At 35.9% G+C, this 23,008-nt stretch overlaps 1 protein-coding gene across 1 annotated transcript in view; it reads right to left on the bottom strand.

Moving 5' to 3' along the window:
• The window catches only part of LOC110099972 (proteasome adapter and scaffold protein ECM29), a gene marked incomplete in the record, with an annotated part of 142,753 nt that overhangs the window by 43,578 nt on the left and 76,167 nt on the right, over window positions 1-23,008 (bottom strand). Inside the window, 4 exon segments of the mRNA XM_020827318.2 lie at window positions 6,779-7,042; window positions 7,238-7,414; window positions 8,628-8,921; window positions 9,045-9,212. Of these exon segments, the coding sequence (XP_020682977.1) occupies window positions 6,779-7,042; window positions 7,238-7,414; window positions 8,628-8,921; window positions 9,045-9,212 (903 nt within the window).

Genomic DNA, 23,008 nt, shown 5'->3' with positions numbered 1-23,008 from the left:
CAAAATGATATCCTTCAATCACCATTCTTTGATCCTGTCTGGGAGTTTCACGATTCCATCGAAGGCTATGTAGACTGCATACTATATCATCTCGCCAAGACGATCGGCATACAACGACCATCCGGACAGTGGAAACTCATTAGACGTTCACCTGTGCCTCCTTCTCTGCCTACCTTCCTGTGGATCAAGACCATCGGCGTTGTAACTTTCTCAGCGACATCATTTGGTGTGCTGAAGATCTTTCTCCGCTAAAGTCTCTCATAGAGTGTGAGTGAGAAAGGAAACTCGAGGTGAAAGATCTTGATATTAACCTGTGGATTATTTAGTACACATGGGACTTTTTAAAAATATTCTGTTAAGCTAAAATGCAACTAAACAAAATCTAAAAGGCTTGTTGAGGAAAAAAATATGAGAACACTGAATTGCTATTTTCACCTACTTGTAAGCAACAATAGGGAATGAAACTTAAATTAATAGTTTTCCCAAAAACAACAAACCAATTTTGTAAAATTAAAAAGACAACAATAACATGACTTGCCTACATGCATGCATAAGGCATGTATAGTGAATATGATACCTAGTGTACAAGTAGGAAGAGAAGATTTGCAATACAAATATCATAATGCGCCTACAGGAAAGGATAGTAGGCTTTTGATGGACATATTAATCTGCTCGCAGGCAAAGAACAAGGACTTTTGATGCATATATCAACTCGCCTACAAGGAAGTAACAAGAAAGTTGTAATGAATATAACCTATTTACAAGCAATAGCAAGAGACATGTAAAGAACACTATAATTCACCTATGAATAGGAGCAGAAAATTAGTAGTGCCTACAAAAATTAGTCTACATGCGAGAACAAGGGGGCTCGTATCAAATATATCAGCCTGCCTATAGGTAATATCAATTAACCTATAATGAACGCTATAATTCATCTGTGAGCAGGAGCAGGGAATTTGCAGTACACATAACTAGACTACATGTAGCAATAAGAGATTCGTTGCAAATGATGTAAATCACTCAAAAGCAAGAGCACAATCTCTTCGTATCTATTGTACAAACATCTTCTACAAGTTATGTTGAGTGATATGATAATTTAGAGGGAAAAAAATGAACTAAACAACATTTCTCCTCTATGCAACAAGTAAAACCTAACTCGTTTTCACGCCATCGAATCCACAATATTTGTACAAGCGGGCAGAAGACGTTTTTTGAATTTTAAATAAACTTTTATGCACTTTCCAAAAGATAATCACTAGAGAAAAAAATATATTTAGATAATTTAAAACCCCACATGCATCAAAATATAATTCCCTAAATCTAAATGTGAAACATTGAGAAGCATGCCGACACCTCTGAGAGTGTGGAGAAACCTCAGGGAGTAGGCAATAGGCCCAAGAAATATGATACCGCCTCGAGAAGCAAGTCACTACCTCAAAAAACATGCAAATGAATTTATTACCTGCATGTGCTCCATCCTCTATATAGAACTCCTAATCTTAAGATTTAAAAATGTTGCTTGAGTTAAATATTCAAGTTTCATCATCCTCCTTCAGAGGACTGGAGTCAACATGACTTGAATTAACAAGTGAATACCTAATCATAAATCCACCAGGATATTTAACATTAAAGTATAAATTAGGGCTTCAAAGGCTTTTTAAATGAAACTCATCATAAAAATACAATCTCTCGATTTTAGCGTTCGCATAATCATCGATTGTTGAACCCGATCCTCTGCTAGCAAGCAAACATAGTTGGCAAATTTCAACTAAATACTTTAATCCCCGATGATGGCCATACTGAAAGCTAATTTCAACTAGGGGGGACTCTACTCTTTCAAATGCCTCCAAACTTTAACAAATTACAAATATTTTTAATTGACAACTGTCATCCCGATGATGGCCGTGTATAACATAAATCTCAACCGGAGGGGTCAAATCACAAAAATCCATCAAACTTTAAAACTCAACGCCTATCAAAATATAAATATTTAAAATTTAAATTTAACCATCTAACCTTAAGTAAAACCCATCAAGTCTTTACAATTTATCGAGGTGAAAAATTTTGAAAATCACTTCAGTTCACAAATGATGAATGTCCAATCGAAAATATCACAAAAATTCATTCTGAAATCAACTATTGCCAGTAAGGACGTGATTGATGCATGCAAATTTCATTTCAATTTGTGAACTTTATTGTAATTTGAGTTTTATTTTTTTTAATCTTTTTTCTACCCTATGATCGAAGGCAACCAATGATCAAGTGTAGGTTGTACTCTTGGACAATCTATGCCTTTGGAGTGCTAGTTCCTATGGTGTCATGGCTTGTGGGCTGACTTGGGATTGACCCAAGTTCTTTGGGTGTGGCTTGGTTGATTCAGGTATGGCTGGCTTGAGATTGTTGGGCTTTAGTTTCCTTTATACAATTTTTTTCAGTTTCTATGCTACCCGGGTTCATTCACCCCCTCTTTTTGCCTTTTCGGCTCCTCTGCCTGTCCTGATTCTCCCCCCCTAGCACCTATCCGTTCGTTGGATGTTCTCGCGTGCCCCTTTGGGTGCTGCTCCAGTCGGTGGCCTTTTGCCTCCCCCTTTCTTATTAGGATTAGATTGTTTATTGGGATTTGAGCCGATTGATATAATTGACTGGAAAGTGCTTTATTGATTGAGATGATTTCCCTACTGTAGCATCGTATGTCGTCATTATTGAATCTACCGTAGTGTCATTGAATATAGTAGATTGATATCGAGTAGATCATATGGAATAATTGGACTGATTGATTTGCAAGAGTATTGACTGATATGATAGATGATATAGATACAACGGATTGACTAGACGATACGATTGATTGAACTGATAGTATTGGTTGATAGACACTGCTACGATGATTGGATATTGACTGGGAACACTTATTGATTGATTGCTGGGGAATATTGATTTATCGATGTTTTTACTGCTGATTTGATTTCCGCTGTATAGACTTGATTTCATTGACGATGGATTTCTGCGTTGCATAGACTCATTGACTATTGATTGACTTGATTTTATATTGACCTGCATATTGATAGCTGTGGGCTCCGAAAATTCGGCCCCGGCCTCCGCTCGCTCTTTCTTTATTCGGCGAGGGAGTTTTAACGAACTAAGTTCCGAGGTAAATTTTGGAAGGCAGATGGGTTTGTAGATAAGACACTACCCAGAGATTTCAGTTTGGTAGCATTTTTCGGAGGAGTTTGTGGAGGACGTTGGCCCTAGGTAACTGTGGTGGACCACTAGTTTGCATGTCTTCAAGCACATATCATCTTACCTACTATTTCGATGCATGTGAGGTGACCACTTGCTGGTTGTTCTGAGGGTAGTTTTTTTTTTTAGTTTTCGCTTATTGTCTAACTTCTGTTTGTTTTAAGGCTTGTTTGGTGTTGGCTTATTAAATTATGAATTGAGACAAGTTCTTCTTGCCTTAGTGTTCTCCTTTAGTTTTTTAATATATTTGTCTGCATCACGGACCCATGTCTTCTAACCGATAGTTTCGCTACAATATGATAAACGGTTATGACCGGGGCCCTCTAACTGGGTGATTTTATCTTCCAATGGTACCACTAAATTATGGTCATGATCATAGCCCGTATGTTCCCCAATAGCTTTAAATCCATGAGTAATAAATCAATAGGGTATAATTGATAGGGCATAAAATCTTTTGTTAGATAAGGTGGACTCAAATCTATCCCCTTAGGCAAACATTCACCCTAAGTTTACAAGGTAACCTTATACGAAGCAACCCATGGCTGTCGATAAGGATCATTCGGCCAGATTGGGTCGACTATCACCTCTGACTAAGTAGTTTAGGGACCATAATGACTCAAGACAACATAACCATGGGATCTTAATCGGATTCATCATCATTCAACCACCATCCGCTTTAAGTGCACAATGATAAATTTTCAATATTTAATGTTGCTACTACTATACGCTAGATATTATGTATCTATTCAACAACTAGCCTTAATCGAAAGTTCTCTCTCGTTATCAAGAGAGGTAATTAACTATAGGAGCTTGCGCCTATAGGAAACTTGAACTCAGATCATTAAAACCTCACAAAATAAGGGTGAAATCTCTAAGTAGTGTCTTATCTAAAACCATTATGCCTCCTGAAAATTTACCATGGAATCTAAACTCGTTAAAACTCTCCTCACCGGCACAAAAAGAAAGGGTCGCCTAGGATGCAAATTTTCGGAGCCCACACACCACTCAAACTTCATTGAATGAAATATGATCAATTCCTCTAATGAAGGGGAGGAGCAATCTTCTTTCTCACTGGCTTTCTAAGCCTCCTTTGAATCAATTCAAAGAAAAATAGTGAGAACATACCATGTGTATTTGAGACCTATTAGCACAATTGAAATTGTACCACCAGATTGCCACAAGTAGCAAGCATAAAGGGGAATAATTCTTCTTAATTTTTCGTTTCTTGCTATGTAGGGATCCTTTTTTATTTAATTAGGAATTCTAGAGAGGGAGCAAAGTAAAAGAAAAAAAAAGCAGTCGGTAGCAGTAGTCAAGACATTACATTGAGCTGGCCATTGTGGCAGATTGATGAATTTGATGATGAAATGTTATGCAGAAATAACAAGTTGAATTGAAAGAAAAAGCATGATTTAGACTTTGAAGCATGCTTTGCAGGAGAATGATGGAATTTAAATTAAACATAAATGATGAAAAATGAAAGAAGATTGATGCTAAACCAAAAAAAGGGGGACACTAGGTTGGCAAGAATAAAATATGTTGGAGTTATTAAAACCTTTGCCTAAGCTAAGGCGCAACCCAAACATCATGCATGAAGTTTTCCTGAACCTGAGTTCTAATCAAGCTAGGTAAAGTCAACTGCATTGATCAACCACTAAGTTTTTTCTATGATGCACGGACACGGACACGGCAACACCAATACGACACGACACAGACACGGGACACGTCAGTTATTGAAAATATAGGACACGGATACGGCTTGGACACGTTATTATAGTGTTTATATTTAAAAAATAATGTATAAAAATTAAATAAGTATAATTTTAAAAATAATTTGAAAATAATAAGTCATTTAACTAGAATTTGTGCTTAAAATGATTAGTATTAGGATGTCAAGAGCCAGGCGTCGAAGCCGTTTATCAGTCACCGAGAGATGAGATGAAAATACCTTCATTGCCAAAAAGAAATGAAAATGAGAATATTCGATGATTGGGTATTAAGTGCGGACGTTGATTTGGTATTGTGGATAGAAAATAAAAAAATTATTTTAAATCCCGCCAAATACAAGAAATTATTTTTTTAAAAAATTCATAAAATATTTAAGATACGCGTGTCCGACACGCGTGGCCAATTTGTATTTAATATTTATTAATCGGACACGTTTTCGGCGTGTCCGACACGTGTCGGAGGAGTGTCGGACGAGTGTAGTGTCGGACACGGTGTCGGACACTGCACGCCTCTTTGAGGAGAAGTGACGGTGCATCATAGAGTTTTTTCAGATCAGACTGATTCAGTGTGAGTTATCCTTTCCCAAATCCAACATAAACTTACAATTGACTAGGGACAACAATAGCTTACTGCACAAAATGTAACACAAGGCTAATACATCATTAGGGTGGACTAAGCAGGCTGACTAGCTTGCGCCTATGTATTCAAAAAAACCAAATAAAAGTGAATAGAGTGACAACCCTGAGCTAAATTAGCAAATTACTACTTGCATTTATGATGTAGGCAAGGGGGTTGTCAAGACAAATCCTAAATTTTGGCCTTGGTTTGTCCTTGGCTGCTCTCTGTTGGAGCCTTGTCTGTTCTTGGTTGGAGGCCTTGGTTGCTCTCGGGTTGGGCCTTGGCTGCTTGGTGTTGAGCTCAAAATTTTGGATTCTACTTGATGTTAACTCATTAATGTTTGAGCTGAAGTTTAGCTCAATGATTGGAGGAATAAATGCACTTCCTAGCTCATAAATTCAAAAAGGTATACTTCTATACAAGCTCATAAATGCACTTCTCGGTTTCTGCTAGCTGTTGTTGTTCCCGTGGTCACTCCCTCTCGGTTTCCCCCCTGGCTATTTTCCCGTGAAGTGCTGCCCTGTTTCCTGTGCTGGCTCGTCGAGTCCCTTGCTGGCTGGGCTTCCCGTGACTTTTGGCAGGGTTTCCCGTGCTTCTTTCTCAATGTTTTCTAAGCTGTTCTTGTGGGATTTTGTGGTGACTATTGACCTTTCATTTCCCCAATTCTGATTGGATTTGGTTGGAAGTGCTATGGCTGTTTAGCTTCTTTCTTTTTGCCTATATATTAGAGATGCATTTGGATGGAAAAAGTTGTTGTGTGCTGATTTTTGGAAAGAAACCTGAGGGTTTTCTTGGATAGCTTGCGAGCTATGCCACCTCTTCCTCTTCTCCTCTCTATAGCTTGCGAGCTATGTTTCTTCTCGGCTTCTAATCTCTTTCTTCCATCCGCAAGTAACCACCCCACCAGTATCCTTCTTCTCGACGAATGCAAGCTTCTTTAGGTGTTGTTTCTATGTTATAAAGTTGTATGCATCATTTTTATAATATTAAAGTTGTATTTTGTTTAGTGCAGGTGTTGTCTCTTTGTCTTATATAATTTTTTTTTTTTTTTTAGCATTTCTATATTTTTATATCCTACGAAGAGTCTTGTTTTTGCTTGCAAAAATTTGGGGTCCTTCACAAATTTTTGCTTGCATCAATTTAAGTATGATGGAACCCAAAAGTTGCAGAATAACTAGAAATTTGTATACCATACCTTTGAAAGCTTCATTACAATGCCAATTGATGCCTTTTGTATGCTAGAAACTTTACTAACTATCCCTTCAACAAGTAAGAAAGGAAGAACAATATTCATAGTTTCACTAGCATCTGATATTGGAGTTAGAGAAATGTCACATAGCCTGATAGTCAGTGAAGTCACAGAACGGCACAAACTATCACCAGACTTTCGGACGGTTTCCTTAATATCATCCATAGCACGAAAAGCTGCCATCCATATGCTTCTTAAATGCTTGGATACCTAGAAAGTGAAATGTATCAATGTCAGTTTCGTAAATTCATTAAAAAAATAAGTAGAGAAATTTTATAGAATAAGTTAGCCAACTAAAACTGATATTTTGAAGAAAATTACTACAGAAATGGCATATCAACTAAGCAAAAGACTTTCCTTTGGACTAGATATTGATTAGAATTTGAAAAAGAAAACTAAGCATGCCTGACTAGATTTTCGGCCTTGAATAATATCTGCAAGGGCAAGACAAGAAGCTTCCCGAGAGCGCCAAAGTCTTGATCCAGATTGCGCAAACAAATCCTCGACAATGAGATCAAAATGTTCATCAATTGCTTTCTTTGAATCTGCAACAAGAGACTTCCATATGTTTTCCATTGCATCCTAACACAGAAAATTTAAAGGCTTCCGAGCATCAGGCCAGATATTCCATAGAGCAAACATGAGTTTAATGGAAACAAAAAACTCTTTAGAATAGCATGTACCAATCAACCAATATTACCTCGCATACAAAAGTATAACAAGCTCTCAAAGTTTCAATGGGATGCATAAGAATACACCAAATGCCTAAAGAGACGTCAACTTGGATACAAACAATGCCCTCAAAGTTAAAGGAAGAAACCAAGACATTCCTGGTGCGAAAAATTACGAAAAATCTATCTATTTTTCATAGCAAATTTATGCGGAAATAAAACAAATACTTTGATCTATATAAATATAAAACAAATTTGAGCCGTAAAACTAAAACTCAATGAGTTTGAAACATGACAAATACCATCCAAGTACCGGATCAGCTCAAAGAATGAAAAGCTTCGTGATATCAAACAGAAGGCATAGGGATGAAAAGTTTAAAGCTTTATTCACATTTTGGCTTTCTATAGTATGTTTCCTTTTTATTTTCTTCTTTTAGTGCTGATGCTCGCAAATTAATACATTTTTAAAAGATAACGACGTAGTAGATTTTCACAGATTCTAGAATGCAGGCATACATAAGTACCATATATTATCTTATCCGACAAGTAAAAATATTTCAAGTTTCTTTACAACAACAACAACAACAACATTAAGCCTTTATCCCACTACGTGGGGTCAGCAACATGAATCCTGTTTCTCCATTGTGTCCTATTAAAAGTCAAATTCTCGTTTATATTTAATATAGAAAGGTCATTCCTAATATTTTCTAACCAAGTTTTTTTAGGTCTGCCTCTAACTTTCTTAACATAAGACAAATCTAATACCTCTACTCTCCTAACCGGGTCATCGGAAGGCCGCCGTTTTATGAACCAAAAAATTTCTTTAAGTTTCTTTAAGAACCAAAAAATATAATCAACAAAAACCATAAAACAATGTGAAGTTTATATTTAGAGAATCAATCTAACTCCACAATGACATTAATTCAAGTACACCCTTTACACTAGTTACGGCTTATAATGATAACTTAAGTTGATAATAGTCATATAGCGTGTGTTGAAGAAACTTGAATTTCACAAATATTTTCATTCGCACATGATCATTTGTTATAATTTATAAATATATAGAAAATAAAAATACAAAGATCTCTAAAACAACTCAAGATAGAAACTAGCATGTTTACTACCTGAACATTTTTTTCAGGATCATACTGTAAGCGAACTAGTTTAGGTATCAGTTCACGCAAATGTGGCTCAAGTACATCCCCAGCTTGCTTTGCTATCTTCGAAAACCCAAAGGCAGCTCCTCTTTTGGAATTTAGAGATGCCTGATAGTTAGCTAGATCCATGAATTTATAGATTAAGTCAGGCTGCCCCATCTCATTTGCTAAGTTGCAAAGTTCCTTGTAAGTGCTGAGTTTTCCTCCACTAAGAGTTTCACCTATAGCTCCTTCCTGGAATACTTCAGAGTCCTCCATCAACTACAATCAACAATTGAAATTCATTCCCAAAATTAATATAAGATTTCATAGAAGATCAGAAAAATGGGAAAGACAGAATGTCGTAAAGATGGGCTCAGATATGAAATCTAAAATATATCATACCTTAATAGCTCTCTTCCTCTTCCCTGAACCTGTCAAGGTATTTACCAAAGCATTAACTAGGTCTTGCTTGGTAGATGAATCACCAAGTTCATACACAATGCTCATGCCTTGAGAAGCCAATTCCTGTGTAAGTTCATTCTGGTCGCCAAGGTGGTGTGAAAATACTTCCTGACAAACCATGAAAACCGTTAAATTAGGAGAACTGTGATCCGGAAAATTAAACTGTCACTTGTCTATAATGAAAATCCGTCATTAAAAAGAACAATCCAAGAGACAATGTTATATTTGATACAAACTGCAAAAAAAATTAAGTTCCAGAAAACTCTATACAAATAAATAAACAAAGAAGCAGAATTTAAGAAAACAAAAGATGATTACGTTTGGTTATTGAAGAAATCATGTTTTTTTTATTTTTTTTTTCTAAGTATTTCTTTGAGTGTACTACTTGATTTAATTTGGTTCTATGATAATTTCTCCTCTCTTCAACATTTCTAGCAATACTTGATTCATTGATCTTTTGGAAGGCATGCTCTTCTTCCTTTGAATGTCTTTAGGTAGTTAAAGCCTGAAAGCAAGCCAATTCAAAACCATCCAAGGTCTAAACACTCCGAGATCGCCATAACATTGAGGGAATCAATCTTGATAACTGAGTTTCAATATATCGATAACTTAGACATTGGTGTGTCGGAGATGAGTTGTATATGTTACTCTTGAGTTTACATGCATTCCACCTTATTTGCCTAATGTTTAAAAAGCATTACTTCTCCTTTTTTTCTTCGACAAGGCACAGATCAACATTGATAGGAAGTTCTAGCTTGGATTTATTAGTCTATCAGTTTTCCGTGCCATTACTATGTCTATCATTGGCACAATAGACTTTTTTTTTCAGCATAAAACCTTTCTTTTTTTCCTAAACTAACATTAACAAGGCCATTGATGTAGTATTGCATACTTATCAAGAAGGTATGAGGTACGATGACTTAGCGAATATCAAGTAAAACCACCTCACATATCATTCCATCCATGTAATCCTTGTGATTACAAACTTCAAATAGAACAAAAAAACCACCACCTCCAGCCTCTTCTGTATCAAATCCATAGGGAAGTGATCAGGATAAGGTATGGTGTCTTACCCTACTTTCTGCAGCAAATTGGCAGAAATAACATACAATGGTTGTTGGCATTGCCAATAGAGATATAGAGGTTTGCCTTATCCATCGAACTCATCAGTGTTGTTCACCACAACAAAAGCTATTTCTTCATTAAAAAATGCCATTTGTCTCCAACTAGTCAATGTAAGCATCCATTTTATTAGCATCAATTGTCCCACCGAATCAAACAATATCTACTAAAACTTCTACTTCAAATGGATAAATCCTTCTTGCATGCTCATCCTCTCCATTCAAGGATGCATTTGGCATAAAAGGAAAATGATTATGACTTTAGCCCACCAATCACGATGGTGGTTGTTTGCATCCTCATTCACTCCATAATGATGGCTATTTGTTCCACCAATATATTCACTTGGATATATTTGGTTAGGCAGACTTTTGCGTAGAATAATTTTTATCCATTGATAAGCTTTCTTCCTCTTCTTTCTGCTCGTATCTTTCTCTCCTTGTTCACTCTGGAAAAATAATAACAGGCACGAACATCGCTCTCACAAGCTGAAGGTCGCCTTATTTTCCCTGAGGTAGATTGAATTTAATATTTAACAAGATTTTCCCTGAGAGCAGTGTCAGTGTTTATTTAGATCTGGATCCTACTTCCTATGAACGCAAGCCCTCATAGTTGATTACCTCTCCTAACGCACTAAAAGAGCACTCTTAATTAAGTATGAAATATATTTTAGTTTGGTCAAGGAGTATGAAAATGTGTAACAATGTTTTAATCTTAATTATGGGGGATGAAGGTACACCTGATCAAGATCCCATGGTTCCATCGTTCTGAGTATATCGTAGGTTTCAATTTATCAATACTAACAACCATTGATTGTAGTGTCCAAGGAATCTGATTAACAACCATTGGTTGCCTCCTCTCAAGAATCCCGAGTAAACTAAAGTGGAGAAATGTGGATCTTTAACTTGGTTTGATTTGGGTTGGGGCTCACATCAAAGATCAGCCTTAAGCCCACATCATTTTGCTTTAGTCATGGATATTCTCACTAGACATTTGCAAGAGGTTGTACCCTGGTGTATACTTTTTGTTGATAATATTCTTCTTGTTGGTAAGACTAGAGGGAGTTGAAGGTAAACTGGAATTATGGAGGTCAACCTTAGAGTCTAAGGGCAATCGTTTGAGCAGATCTAAAACTGAATATATATAGTATAATTTTGAAATAATAGATGTAGCGGGGAAGTGTGACTTTGGGTGATCAAGTCATTAATAGGAGTACACGTTTTCGATATATTCGATCTATTGTTCAGAGTGATGGTGAAATAAATGGGGATATTATTAGTAAAATTCAAATTAAAGATTGAAGTGGAGGAATGCATCAGGCTAATTGTGTGATAAAAAAGCCCCACTCAAACTTAAGCGAAAATTCTATAAGACAGTGGTTAGACCTGCAATGCTTTATGGAGCAAAATGTTGGCCATTAAAAGAGAAGCATAATATTAAGTTAAGTGCTACATAGATGAGGATGCTCAGGTGGATGAGTGGCTTTACTCTTAGAGATAGGAAACGAAATGAGCACATACATGAAAAGGTTGGAGTAACTCCACTGGAAGATAAGCTTAGAGATAGTTGCCTTAGATGGTTTGGTCACATAAATCGGCGGGCTTTTGATGACCCGATTAGGAAAGTAGATGTATTAGATTTGACTTATGTTAAGAAAGGTAGAGATAGACCTAAAAAGACTTGATTAAAAAATATCAGAAATGACTTTTTTTATTAGATTAAAATGAGAATTTAACTCTTAATAGGACACAATGGAGAAAAAAAATTCATGTAGCGAACCCCACAGTGGGATAAAGGCATGATGTTGTTGTTGTTTTTATATTTTACATTTTCGCATTACTCTTACGTAAGTAAATTTTGAACATTATTCTTGCATAATATTAATATTGAGCTGCTTGTTAGCAACAAAATGGGCCATATTTAGCTTAGTAATCAACAATACCACCAAAGAACTTAGTAGTTGATTAAATGAGCTTTATCAAGTGTACCAACCAATGTTCAAAATTGCGTATTCGGGTATTGAGGCGTTTTTCATTCGTGAGGCCAAGGCGTTTTGAGGCGTAAGCATCAAAATCAAAAGATTGCATAAACATAAAATTATAAATTTTTTATATACTAATAAGTGAATAATATAAAACATAAAAAAGCATAAGATATGAATTTAAATCAAAATATCCCAATAATAAGATATAGTTCAACTCAAAATTCTATCTTTCTCAAATCCCAGTATTCTTTTCATTAACATATAATTCTAATTTCCAAAAACAAATAGCAATGACATATCACATAAGAACTCATAAGTCATCAACACTGTCATCACTAAGGGGTTCTTCATTTGAATCATCATTATGATAAACTGCTCTCTCGCCTTCCTCCTCTCCAATAGAGTCTAATGTTGGGCATTTTCTTCAAGATTTATGTAAGTTTTAATATATATAGCATGAGGCGTAAGCCTAATGCCAGTGAGGCAAGGCGGGCCTCAACCAAGTTGAGGCGCAAGCCTTATAAAAAAAACTCGAGGCGTAAGCATCGAGGCGTTTTTTACTGGAATTGCACAAAGGCGGGTCTCAATGCGAGCCTTGTATTGCACAATTTTAAACCATGGAACCAACGAGTAAAATTATTCATTGACTTGTTACCTAATCAAATGAAACACTTATCGAGCTGATTGATAACCAGATTAAGTGAACGACATACTAATTAAATAAGCATTTCAATGTGCATAACAGATAACTTGTGTTCATAAATAAAAGTGAGTTCATATTCTTCTCGATGCTAGAAGAGGCAATAACTAATTCACTGTTCTGATAGGAAAGACTTATTCAAAAGGAGAATAATGATCATCGAAGATGATGTCTTGCCTAGCCTACTTTAACATGTTTTAAGGAAGTTAATCTGCCTACTTTTAATCAATCAATTTCTATTATCATGGCCATGATTTCAAAAGGTTACTTTGCGATATTTAGGGGTTGTTTGGTTTGTTGTAAAGTGAATGCATAATAAAATAAATACTTTGAGGATGTTTGATTGTTTGTAAAGTGATGCAGGGAAATTATTTTTTGTTTGGTTGGGTGTATGCAAAGTAAAGTAAAATTAATACATTCTGAATACTTAGATGTTGTTTGGTTGAGTGTCTACAGAGAAAAGTTAAACTATTCTAATAAGATTAAATATTTTGAGTCCAAATTAATAAATATAATTTTATGACCTAGCCCAATCTTCAATTGCATGACCTTCACTACAAACTTTCTCTAACTCCATATAATTTGGAAGAGAAATATTAAAATATAGTGCATCTTCGGGAAAAGACTATAATTATTCAAATTAGTAAGCGTAAGAGATAGATTGCATCTTTGCATTTATAAAAAATCATCTAAATTTGAAGTATTACCTGGATATGCGATAGAAACTCATCTTGACCCATTAAGATAGTCTTCATACTGTCATCCCAAGACACTCCAAACTTCTTTCTTAATTCTTGGATGTGATTCCAAACACTTTTTTCTCCAAACTTCTTTCTTAATTCTTGGATGTGATTCCAAACACTTTTTTGATATCTAATCTGATTCTTGTATTGTTTACTTGTGAGCTCAATGCCAAATTTCTCTTTTAATTTTTGAGCAGCACCTTATATCTTTAAAGTCATTAGCCATCTCATGTTAACATTGTCATAATCACACATTTTCTGTAATAACCCAGATATCCATCAGGATTTTAGAATCCATAGAAAGTTTTTTTCTCTTCTTAGATTTGGCGCTTAATGCGCTAAATGGACCTAGTGACTCTATTAATCCCACAATTAACCATTTATAATTCATCTAAATTTGAGACAACATCATTAACGTGATAGAGAATAAGTATGTAGAACCCACAGAAATGCCGTTTTAGACCTCACACGCTTTTCGATACGTCGCGACGAGTTTTAAATAAAATTTTCAAAGTCGTCAGAATTCGACGCAAATAATTTTATAAAATAGAGCGCAAAATTCTGAGCGAAACGATATATAGAACCCATATGTAATTTCACATAATTTAAGAATGAAAATTCGCGCAAGTTCGAAAATGCCTATAATGCCCTTAAGGAGTGTTAAAACACAAATGGTTTAAGTGAGAGTAGTTTGGACTTTAGGAAAATGGAACGAGGCTCCCACTCTAAATAGGAGACCGAAATATTTCAGTCCCCTATTCCGTTTTGCGACCGAACCGAGCGAGAGAAAGGGGGGCGTCGGGTAGGAGGCGGAACCGAAGCTTTTGGAGGTGGTTTCCGACGGCGATTTCGAGGAGGATTGAAGGAGAAATCTAAGAGAAGGTTAACGTAAGTGGTTTGCAAGTGTTTCCCTTCTTTTTCCTTGAGTTTTCATCAAGGGAAGGAAATTAGGGTTTTGAGAAAACAAAATTTTCCTTTGAGATAAGTTGAGGGAAGAGTTAAGGGATGTTTTTAAACCATAGAATAAAATGTTTTCCCTAAAAATGTGGATTTCAAAAAAAATTTGGGTTTCATCAAATTTTCTTTTCTTTCAAATTGGATTTGTAGGATAGTTTTTAAATGACATTAGGAGTACCATAATAGAAATAATGCTTTTTTTTGTGAAGAAATTTTAGGTTTGGAAATTAGGGATTTTCCCTAATCATACAATTTTTTGAGTTTGAAGGTTTCCATTAGGTTCGGGAAGACTTTTAGAAGCAAATTTAGGACTCTTACATCGAAAACCAATTTTTCTATTTTTGGTATTTAATAATTCCGAAAATAAAATTTGATTTTAAAATGCTAATTGAGTGCAGGAAATGGTGTGTGCTTAAATAGAAATTTAGGAATGTGACTTTTCTATAAAAAAAATAAAATATGATTTAAGGAGTTTAGATGGGAAGCATGAACATAAATTAGGGAGGGGTCCTTTATTACCATAGCATAAGGGTTTAGAGAGTTTATGTGGGATTAGTGATTTTTACTTGATGCATGTGTTTCATTTAGGTATTGAACGCGTGGAAAGGAAGAGTTCGTAAGGATAATTGGTGAAGCACATTGTATTGAGGTATGTAAATATGGCACTTTTAAATTTAGAAGAAAATTTCAATTCTTTCCACCATAGCATGTTTTATACTGTTGTGAAAATTTTTAGCATTCTTCAAATCGTACTGCTTTTATAACTTATTATGCTCTAAATGTCATGCACAAGTTTCTATAGTTGCCTAATTATATGAACTCATTTAGAAATGGTTTAAAGACAATTGAGCTTATACTTAATATCATACATAAGTTCTTACTCATGTGTTATTTTACATTGCAAGTACATCTCTTATATGATAGTATATAATGCATTTGTTTCTTTCTAAACTGATGAATAAAGAATGTACTTAGTTCATTTCTTTCCTCATGCTATCATGAAATCATGTAGCACATTAGGAGACAATTGACCATATACATGAATAAAGATCTTTTTATGAATAATTAAAAAATAAATGTATGTGCATGTTGATGCGGAGGTATCTTTGATAAATGGGCTCTTTGAGCCAATGGTAAAGGGGCTCTTTTGAGCTAAATGGTAAAGGGGTTCTTTTGAACCAAATGATAAAGGGTTTGATCAAAGAAAATGTACTTGATTAGTACAAAAGATATTTCCGAGAAGGGTGATTATAAGATATATATTATATTATATGCATATAAAATATCTTATGATTTATGAAAACAATTCATGTATTGTGTAAAGGGATTGGTTGCAAGCTTAACTAAAGAAAGAGGCTTAATATCGACCTAGAGGCATGTTACTTAATTTTTATGATTTGTTTAATGTTCCTACACAAAGTATTGACATACATGTTATTTCCCTCGCCCTGTTTTCTCTAAATTTAATTGAAAAAGCATTTGCCTATTGAGTTATGACTCACCCATGTTGTGGAAAATTTTCAAGAGATCCTGCGATTAGATAATGGCAGACCAACCACCGCGCACTTACCATCGTAGGGAGATGATGGGCGGTAGTTCTTTTCAGTTTTGTTATTTTGATTATAGATGGGTGTATGTAAATTTTTTTGAGAGAGTTAGATTTGTTTGGATCCCTTCTTTTGGAAGAAATCTCTATGTACATGTTTCTTTTGAAAGATGAATGAAAAATGAAAGTTTTACTTGGATTTACTTTAGTGGCTCTTTCATTATATAGTTGAAGATGTTAGGTTTATGTTAGATCTTTTGATGTTATGCTATGAAGGTTTATTTCATCCTGTCCAATCTCTATTCCCGCCTCGCCTATGCGAGCTTACCGGGCCGGATCATGACAAGAGTGGTATGAGAACAAATTTGTTTTAACATGCTGATCAATATGAAAGAGCCAATAGGATGATCCTATAGGTTAGAATAGGTATAGGATGCATGTGCTATAGATTGCTTAGATTTCTTTGTTACTTTATGTCTCAGGGCTGATTAACCTGAACCTGATGCCATTGTTGGCAATACTGGAGAGGTCAGGAGAGATTTGTCATAAGTAGCGGAATCTCAAAGCAGTAGCATTAATGCTATATTGGATTCTTTCACACAAATGATGGTCGCTATGACACAGATGATAAAGAGTACTCAGACTCAAGCAAGAGGCAATGGAAGCACTGTGATGGACAAGAATTTAAAGTTATTTCAAGATATGAAGCCTCCATCATTCGTAGGAGGTGGACCCATAGAGGCGGAGGATTGGTTGATGAAGGTTGAGAAGATATTGGAAGGAATGCTATGCCCTCAGGATAGAAGGGTTACCTTAGCTTCATATGCCTTCAATGAGGAAGCAGAAAGATGGTGGAGAAGTCAATTAGAAGAAACTTTTGGAGAAAGACCTAGCAGCCAAGTAACATGGGAGGAGTTTGTCAAGGTGTTTAGAGATTGACATGTATCGATGACTGCTATGAGGTAAATGCAAGACAAATTTATGAGACTGGTGCAGAGTGACAAAACCATTACGCAATATGAGGCTGAATTCACCATGTTTTCTAGGTATGCCACTCACTTAATTCCTAATGCAGAAAAGAAATGCCACCGCTTCCTTTGTGGCTTGAGGGATAACATTAGACAGTCATTGGTTCCTTTGGGTATTGAAGATTACTCTACTTTAGTTGAGAGAGCACGAAGGATTGAGCTAGATTTATAAAGTACTCAGAGGAGGAGAGATTTCCATAAGAGAAAGAATGAGGATAGATCAAAGGCTACTCAGTCCTTTCAGTCAGGAAAACCCCATTGGAAGAAGCTTAAATCCAACATTTTAGATAGTAGCATTTCTATAGCTGTATGCAATAAGTGTGGGAGAACTCATAAGGGAGAGTGCCTCTCTGGCACTAATACATGCTACTGGTGTCATCAACCAGGGCATATGGCAAAGTCTTGTCCTCTCTTAGGACAAAAACCTACTACTAAGGCCAGAACAATACTCTTCCTCAAAGGACAGCTGACAGGCCAAGAACTGTAGAGTCTACTGGATCTATCCCATCACAAGGCCAAGCTCGTCCACCGGTTCAACCAAGAGTTTATGGATTGTCACAACAAGAGGCTCAGGATTCTCCTAATGTAGTCACAGGTATGAGATTTAATTATGTCATTTAATTTCCTATATTATATAAACAGAATGAATTTTATGTTATATATGTTATCAGGGACAATCTTTGTGTATAACAAACCTGTTAGAGTGATATTTGATACTGGAGCATCACACTCATTCGTTTCAGAAGAGTTTGTTAGATCTACCCACTTGTCTTCCACACTTATGATGAAGCTGTTGTCAGTGTTGATGCCAAATGGAACACATATGGAAACTAATCGGAAGTGTCATGTGGAGTTGACTATTGGTGACAAGAACTTAGAAGCGAATCATATTATATTGCCATTAGCAGAGTTTGATACAATCCTAGGTATGGATTGGTTGTCTTGCCACTTTGTGACCATAGATTGTAATAAAAAAGAACTTAAATTTTGTATGCCACGGGAGAAAGAATTTAAATTCATAGGGGAAAGAGATATAACTTTCATGATAGTCTCATCCTTAGGGGCATACAAATTGTTGAAAAAGGGTTATTTAGGCTTTTTAGCCTATGTTAAGGAGGAGAAGAAAGAAGAGAAGAGATTAGAGGAGATACCTATTGTACAAGAATATCCAGAAGTGTTTGCAGATGATTTACCTAGCTTGCCTCCAAGCAGGGAGATTGATTTTACTATTGAGCTGGTTAGTGGAGCAGATCCGGTTGCTAAAGCCCCTTATCGGATGGCGATAAAAGAGTTGAAGGAATTGAAAGATCAATTGCAAGAATTGCTTAATAAGGGATGCATCAGGCCTAGCACTTCTCCTTGGAGTGCTCCTATGTTTTTTGTGAAGAAGAAGGATGGAAGTTTTAGGCTTTGTATAGACTACAGAGAATTGAACAAGCTGACTATAAAGAATAAATACCCTCTTTCGAGAATTGATGATTTGTTTGATCAGTTGGAGGGTGCCTTTGTGTTTTCCAAGATAGACTTGAGATCAGGATACTATCAGCTAAAGATCAGAGAAGAGGACATAGCAAAGACAGCATTCAATACTAGATATGAACATTACGAATTTGTGGTGATGCCATTCGATCTTACAAATGCCCCTGCAATATTTATGGACATTATGAATAGAATCTTTAAGCCATTTATGGATCTATTCGTGATAGTATTCATAGATGATATTCTGGTTTATTCCCCAAATGAAGAGATACATACAAATCACTTAAGGATGGTGTTACATGCATTGAAAGGAAATGAACTGTATGCAAAGTTCTCCAAATGTAAATTTTGGATGAGAGTGTAAATTTTCTGCATGTGATCAGTAATGGGTAGATTTCTGTGGATCAGTAAAAAGTACAAGCTCTAGCAGATTGGCCTCGACCAGCTACCGTGACGGAGATCAGAAGCTTTTTGGGTTTAGCTGGTTACTACATAAGATTTGTTGAGGGATTTTCTCGGATAACAATGCCATTATCTAGATTGACCCAAAAGGCAGTGAAATTTGAATGGTCAGATCAATGTGAAGAGGCTTTTCAAAGATTGAAACAGTGTTTGATGACGGCTCCAGTGCTTACTATTCCTTAAGGGATAGATGGATTTCAGCTTTATAGTGATGCCTCACATAAAGGGTTGGGTTGTGTACTGATGCAAAATGGAAGGGTCGTTGCTTATGATTATATCAACTGAAGAACCATGAAAGAAACTATCCAACCCATGACCTAGAGTTAGCTGCAGTGGTCTTTGCCCTAATGATTTGGAGACATTACTTGTATGGGGTGAAGTGCGAAGTTTTTACTGATCACCAAAGTTTGAAATATAGCTTCACACAGAAAGAGTTGAATTTGAGGCAGAGAAGATGGTTAGAGCTTATCAAGGACTATGATTTGAATATCCAATATCATCCAGACAAAATAAATGTAGTAGCGGATGCCTTGAGCAGGAAGACTTCCAGTAGTGCCAGTTGGATGATTACACAACAGCATGAGTTGATAAGAAATTTGGAGAAGTTGGAGATTTCTATAGTTCAGCCCAATGATGCAGAGTTTGTGGCCTTAAATCAGATGATCATTCAATCCACATTAAAAGACAGGATAAGGGAAGCTTTGCCACAAGATGCATAATTTGAGAAAATCTTAAATATGGTGAAGGTAGGTCATGTGGAAGAGTTTGAGCCTGATGAGGATAATCTACTACGGTATAGAGGCAGAATTTGCATCCTTGATGTTGGAGACTTAAGGAATGACATTCTTCAAGAATCTCACTATTCAAATTATACCATTCACCCAGGTAGTAACAAGATGTACCAAGATTTGAAGGAATACTTTTGGTGGCCAGGGATGAAGAGAAGTGTAGAAATGGTGGCTAAGTGTACAGTTTGCCAAATGGTTAAGGTAGAACATCAAAAGCTAGGAGGTTTATTGCAGCATTTACCTATATCGAAATGGAAGTGGGAAGACATAGCCATGGATTTTGTAGTTGGTTTACCCAGGTCCAGAAATGGTCATGATGCTATATGACTGATAATAGATAGGTTGACCAAATCGGCACACTTTTTACCTATCAAGCAATCTGATGCTGTTGAGAAGTTGGCAAGTGTGTATGTTAATGAGATTGTTAGACTTCATGGTGTACCAAGATCGATAGTATCAAATAGAGATGGGAGATTCACCTCTAGTTTGTGGAGGAAGGTTCAAGAGGCAATGTGCACCAGACTTACTTTCAGTACAGCCTTCCACCCTCAAATAGATGGTCAACCAGAGATGACTATTCAGACATTGGAGGATTTACTCAGATTATGTGTACTAGATTTTGGTGGCAAATGGGAGACACATTCCACTGAATGAATTTGCTTATAACAACAGTTTCCAATCAAGTATAGGTATGGCACCTTATGAAGCTTTGTATGGAAGAAAGTGTCAAACTCCTTTATGTTAGGCTGAAACAGGAGAAAAAAAGATCATTGGAGCTGACTTAATAGATGATGCTACTAACAAGATAAAACTAATCCGTGACAGATTGAAGGCTGTGCAAGACAGACAGAATAAGTACTACGATGCCAAATATAGATCTGTTGAGTTTGATGTTTGAGAGTTTGTATTCCTCAAAGTTAATCCTATGAAGGGTGTAAAGAGATTTGGAAAAAGTGGGGAAATTGAGTCTAAGGTATGTTGGCCCATTTGAAATATCAAAAAGAGTTGGAAGTGTGGCATACGGATTGGTTTTGCCATCTCATATGAGTGGAGTACATAATGTATTCCACATCTCTTCTTTGAGGAAATACATTGCAGATGAAGCTCAGAAGATTAGTATTGAAGCAATAGATATTCAATCAGATCTCACATTTGTAGATGAACCTGAGAAGATCATAGATTATGATGTTAAGCAGTTACGAAGCAGAGAGATTCCTTATGTTAAAGTTTTTTGGAAGCATGGATTTGAGAAAGATGCTACATGGGAGAAGGAATCAGAGATGAGGGAAAGCTACACACACCTATTTGATTAAGGTATGATTCTTTAACGCTTGTCTTAAATTTCGAGAACGGAATTTTTATAAGGGAGGGAGAATTGTAAAACCAGCAGAAATGTCATTTTAGACCTCGCACGCTTTTCGATGCGTCGCAACGAGTTTTAAGTAAATTTTTCAAAATCGTCGGAATTCGACGCAAATAATTTTATAAAATAGTGCGCAAAATTCTGAGTGAAACGATATATAAAACCCATATGTAATTTCACATAATTTAAGAATTAAAATTCGCGTAAGTTCGAAAATGCCAATAAATGCCCTTAAGGAGTGTTAAAACACAAATGGTTTAAGTGATGGTAGTTTGGACTTTAGGCAAATGGAATGAGGCTCCCACTCTAAATAGGGGACCGAAATATTTTGGTACCCTATTCCGTCTTGCGGCCGAACCGAGCGAGAGAAAAGGGGGGGGGGCGTCGGGTAGGAGGCGGAACCGAAGCTTTTGGAGGTGGTTTCCGGCGGCGATTTCGAGGAGGATTGAAGGAGAAATCTAAGAGAATGTTAAGGTAAGTAGTTTGCAAGTGTTTCCCTTCTTTTTCCTTAAGTTTTCATTAAGGGTAGGAAATTAGGGTTTTGAGAAAACTAAATTTTCCTTTGAGATAAGTTGAGGGAAAGTTAAGGGCTGTTTTCAAACCTTAGAATGAAATGTTTTCACTAAAAATATGGATTTCAAAAAAATTAGGGTTTCCTCAAATTTTCTTTTCTTTCAAATTGGTTTCGTAGGATAGTTTTTAAATGACAATAGGAGTCCCATAATAGAAATAATGCATTTTTTTGTGAAGAAATTTTAGGTTTGGAAATTAGGGTTTTTCCCTAATCATAGAATTTTTGAGCTTGAAGGTTTCCATTAGGTTCGGGAAGACTTTTAGAAGCAAATTTAGGACTCTTACATCAAAAACCAATTTTCGTATTTTTGGTATTTAATAATTCCGAAAATAAAATTTGATTTTAAAATGCTAATTGAGTGTAGGGAATGGTGTGTGCTTAAATAGAAATCTAGGAATGTGACTCTTCTATAAAAAATAAAATATGATTTAAGGGGTTTAGATGGGACGCATGAACATGAATTAGGGAGGGGTCCTTTATTACCATAGCATAAGGGTTTAGAGAATTTATGTAGGATTAGTGATTTTTACTTGATGCGTGTGTTTCATTTAGCTATTGAACGCGTGGAAAGGAAGAGTTCGTAAGGATAATTGGCGGAGCACATTGTATTGAGGTAGGTAAAAGTGACACTTTTAAATTTAGAAGAAAATTTCAATTCTTTCCACCATAGCATGTTTTATACTGTCGTGAAAATTTTTAACATTATTCCAATCGTACTGCTTTTATATCTTATTATGCTCTAAATGTCATGCACATGTTTGTATGGTTGCCTAATTATATGAACTCATTTGGAAATGGTTTAGAGACAATTGAGCTTATACTTAATATCATATATGAGTTCTTACTCATGTGTTATCTTACATTGCAAGTACATCTCTTATGTGATAGTATATAATGCACTTGTTTCTTTCTAAAGTGATGAATAAAGAATGTACTTATTTCATTTCTTTCCTCATACTATCATGAAATCATGTAGCACATTAGGAGACAATTGACCATATGCATGAATAAGGATCTTTTATGAATAATTAAAGAATGAATGTATGTGCATGTTGATGCGGAGGTATCTTTGGTAAAGGGGCTCTTTTGAACTAAATGGTAAATGGGTTCTTTTGAACCAAATGGTAAAGGGTTTGGCCAAACAAAATGTACCAGATCAGT

The sequence above is a fragment of the Dendrobium catenatum genome, unplaced genomic scaffold (genome assembly GCF_001605985.2).
Source record: "Dendrobium catenatum unplaced genomic scaffold, ASM160598v2 fragScaff_scaffold_1145, whole genome shotgun sequence".
Taxonomy (NCBI): domain Eukaryota; kingdom Viridiplantae; phylum Streptophyta; class Magnoliopsida; order Asparagales; family Orchidaceae; genus Dendrobium; species Dendrobium catenatum.
Note: the sequence above shows the minus strand (reverse complement) of the source record. Positions and strands in the feature narration are given on the sequence as shown.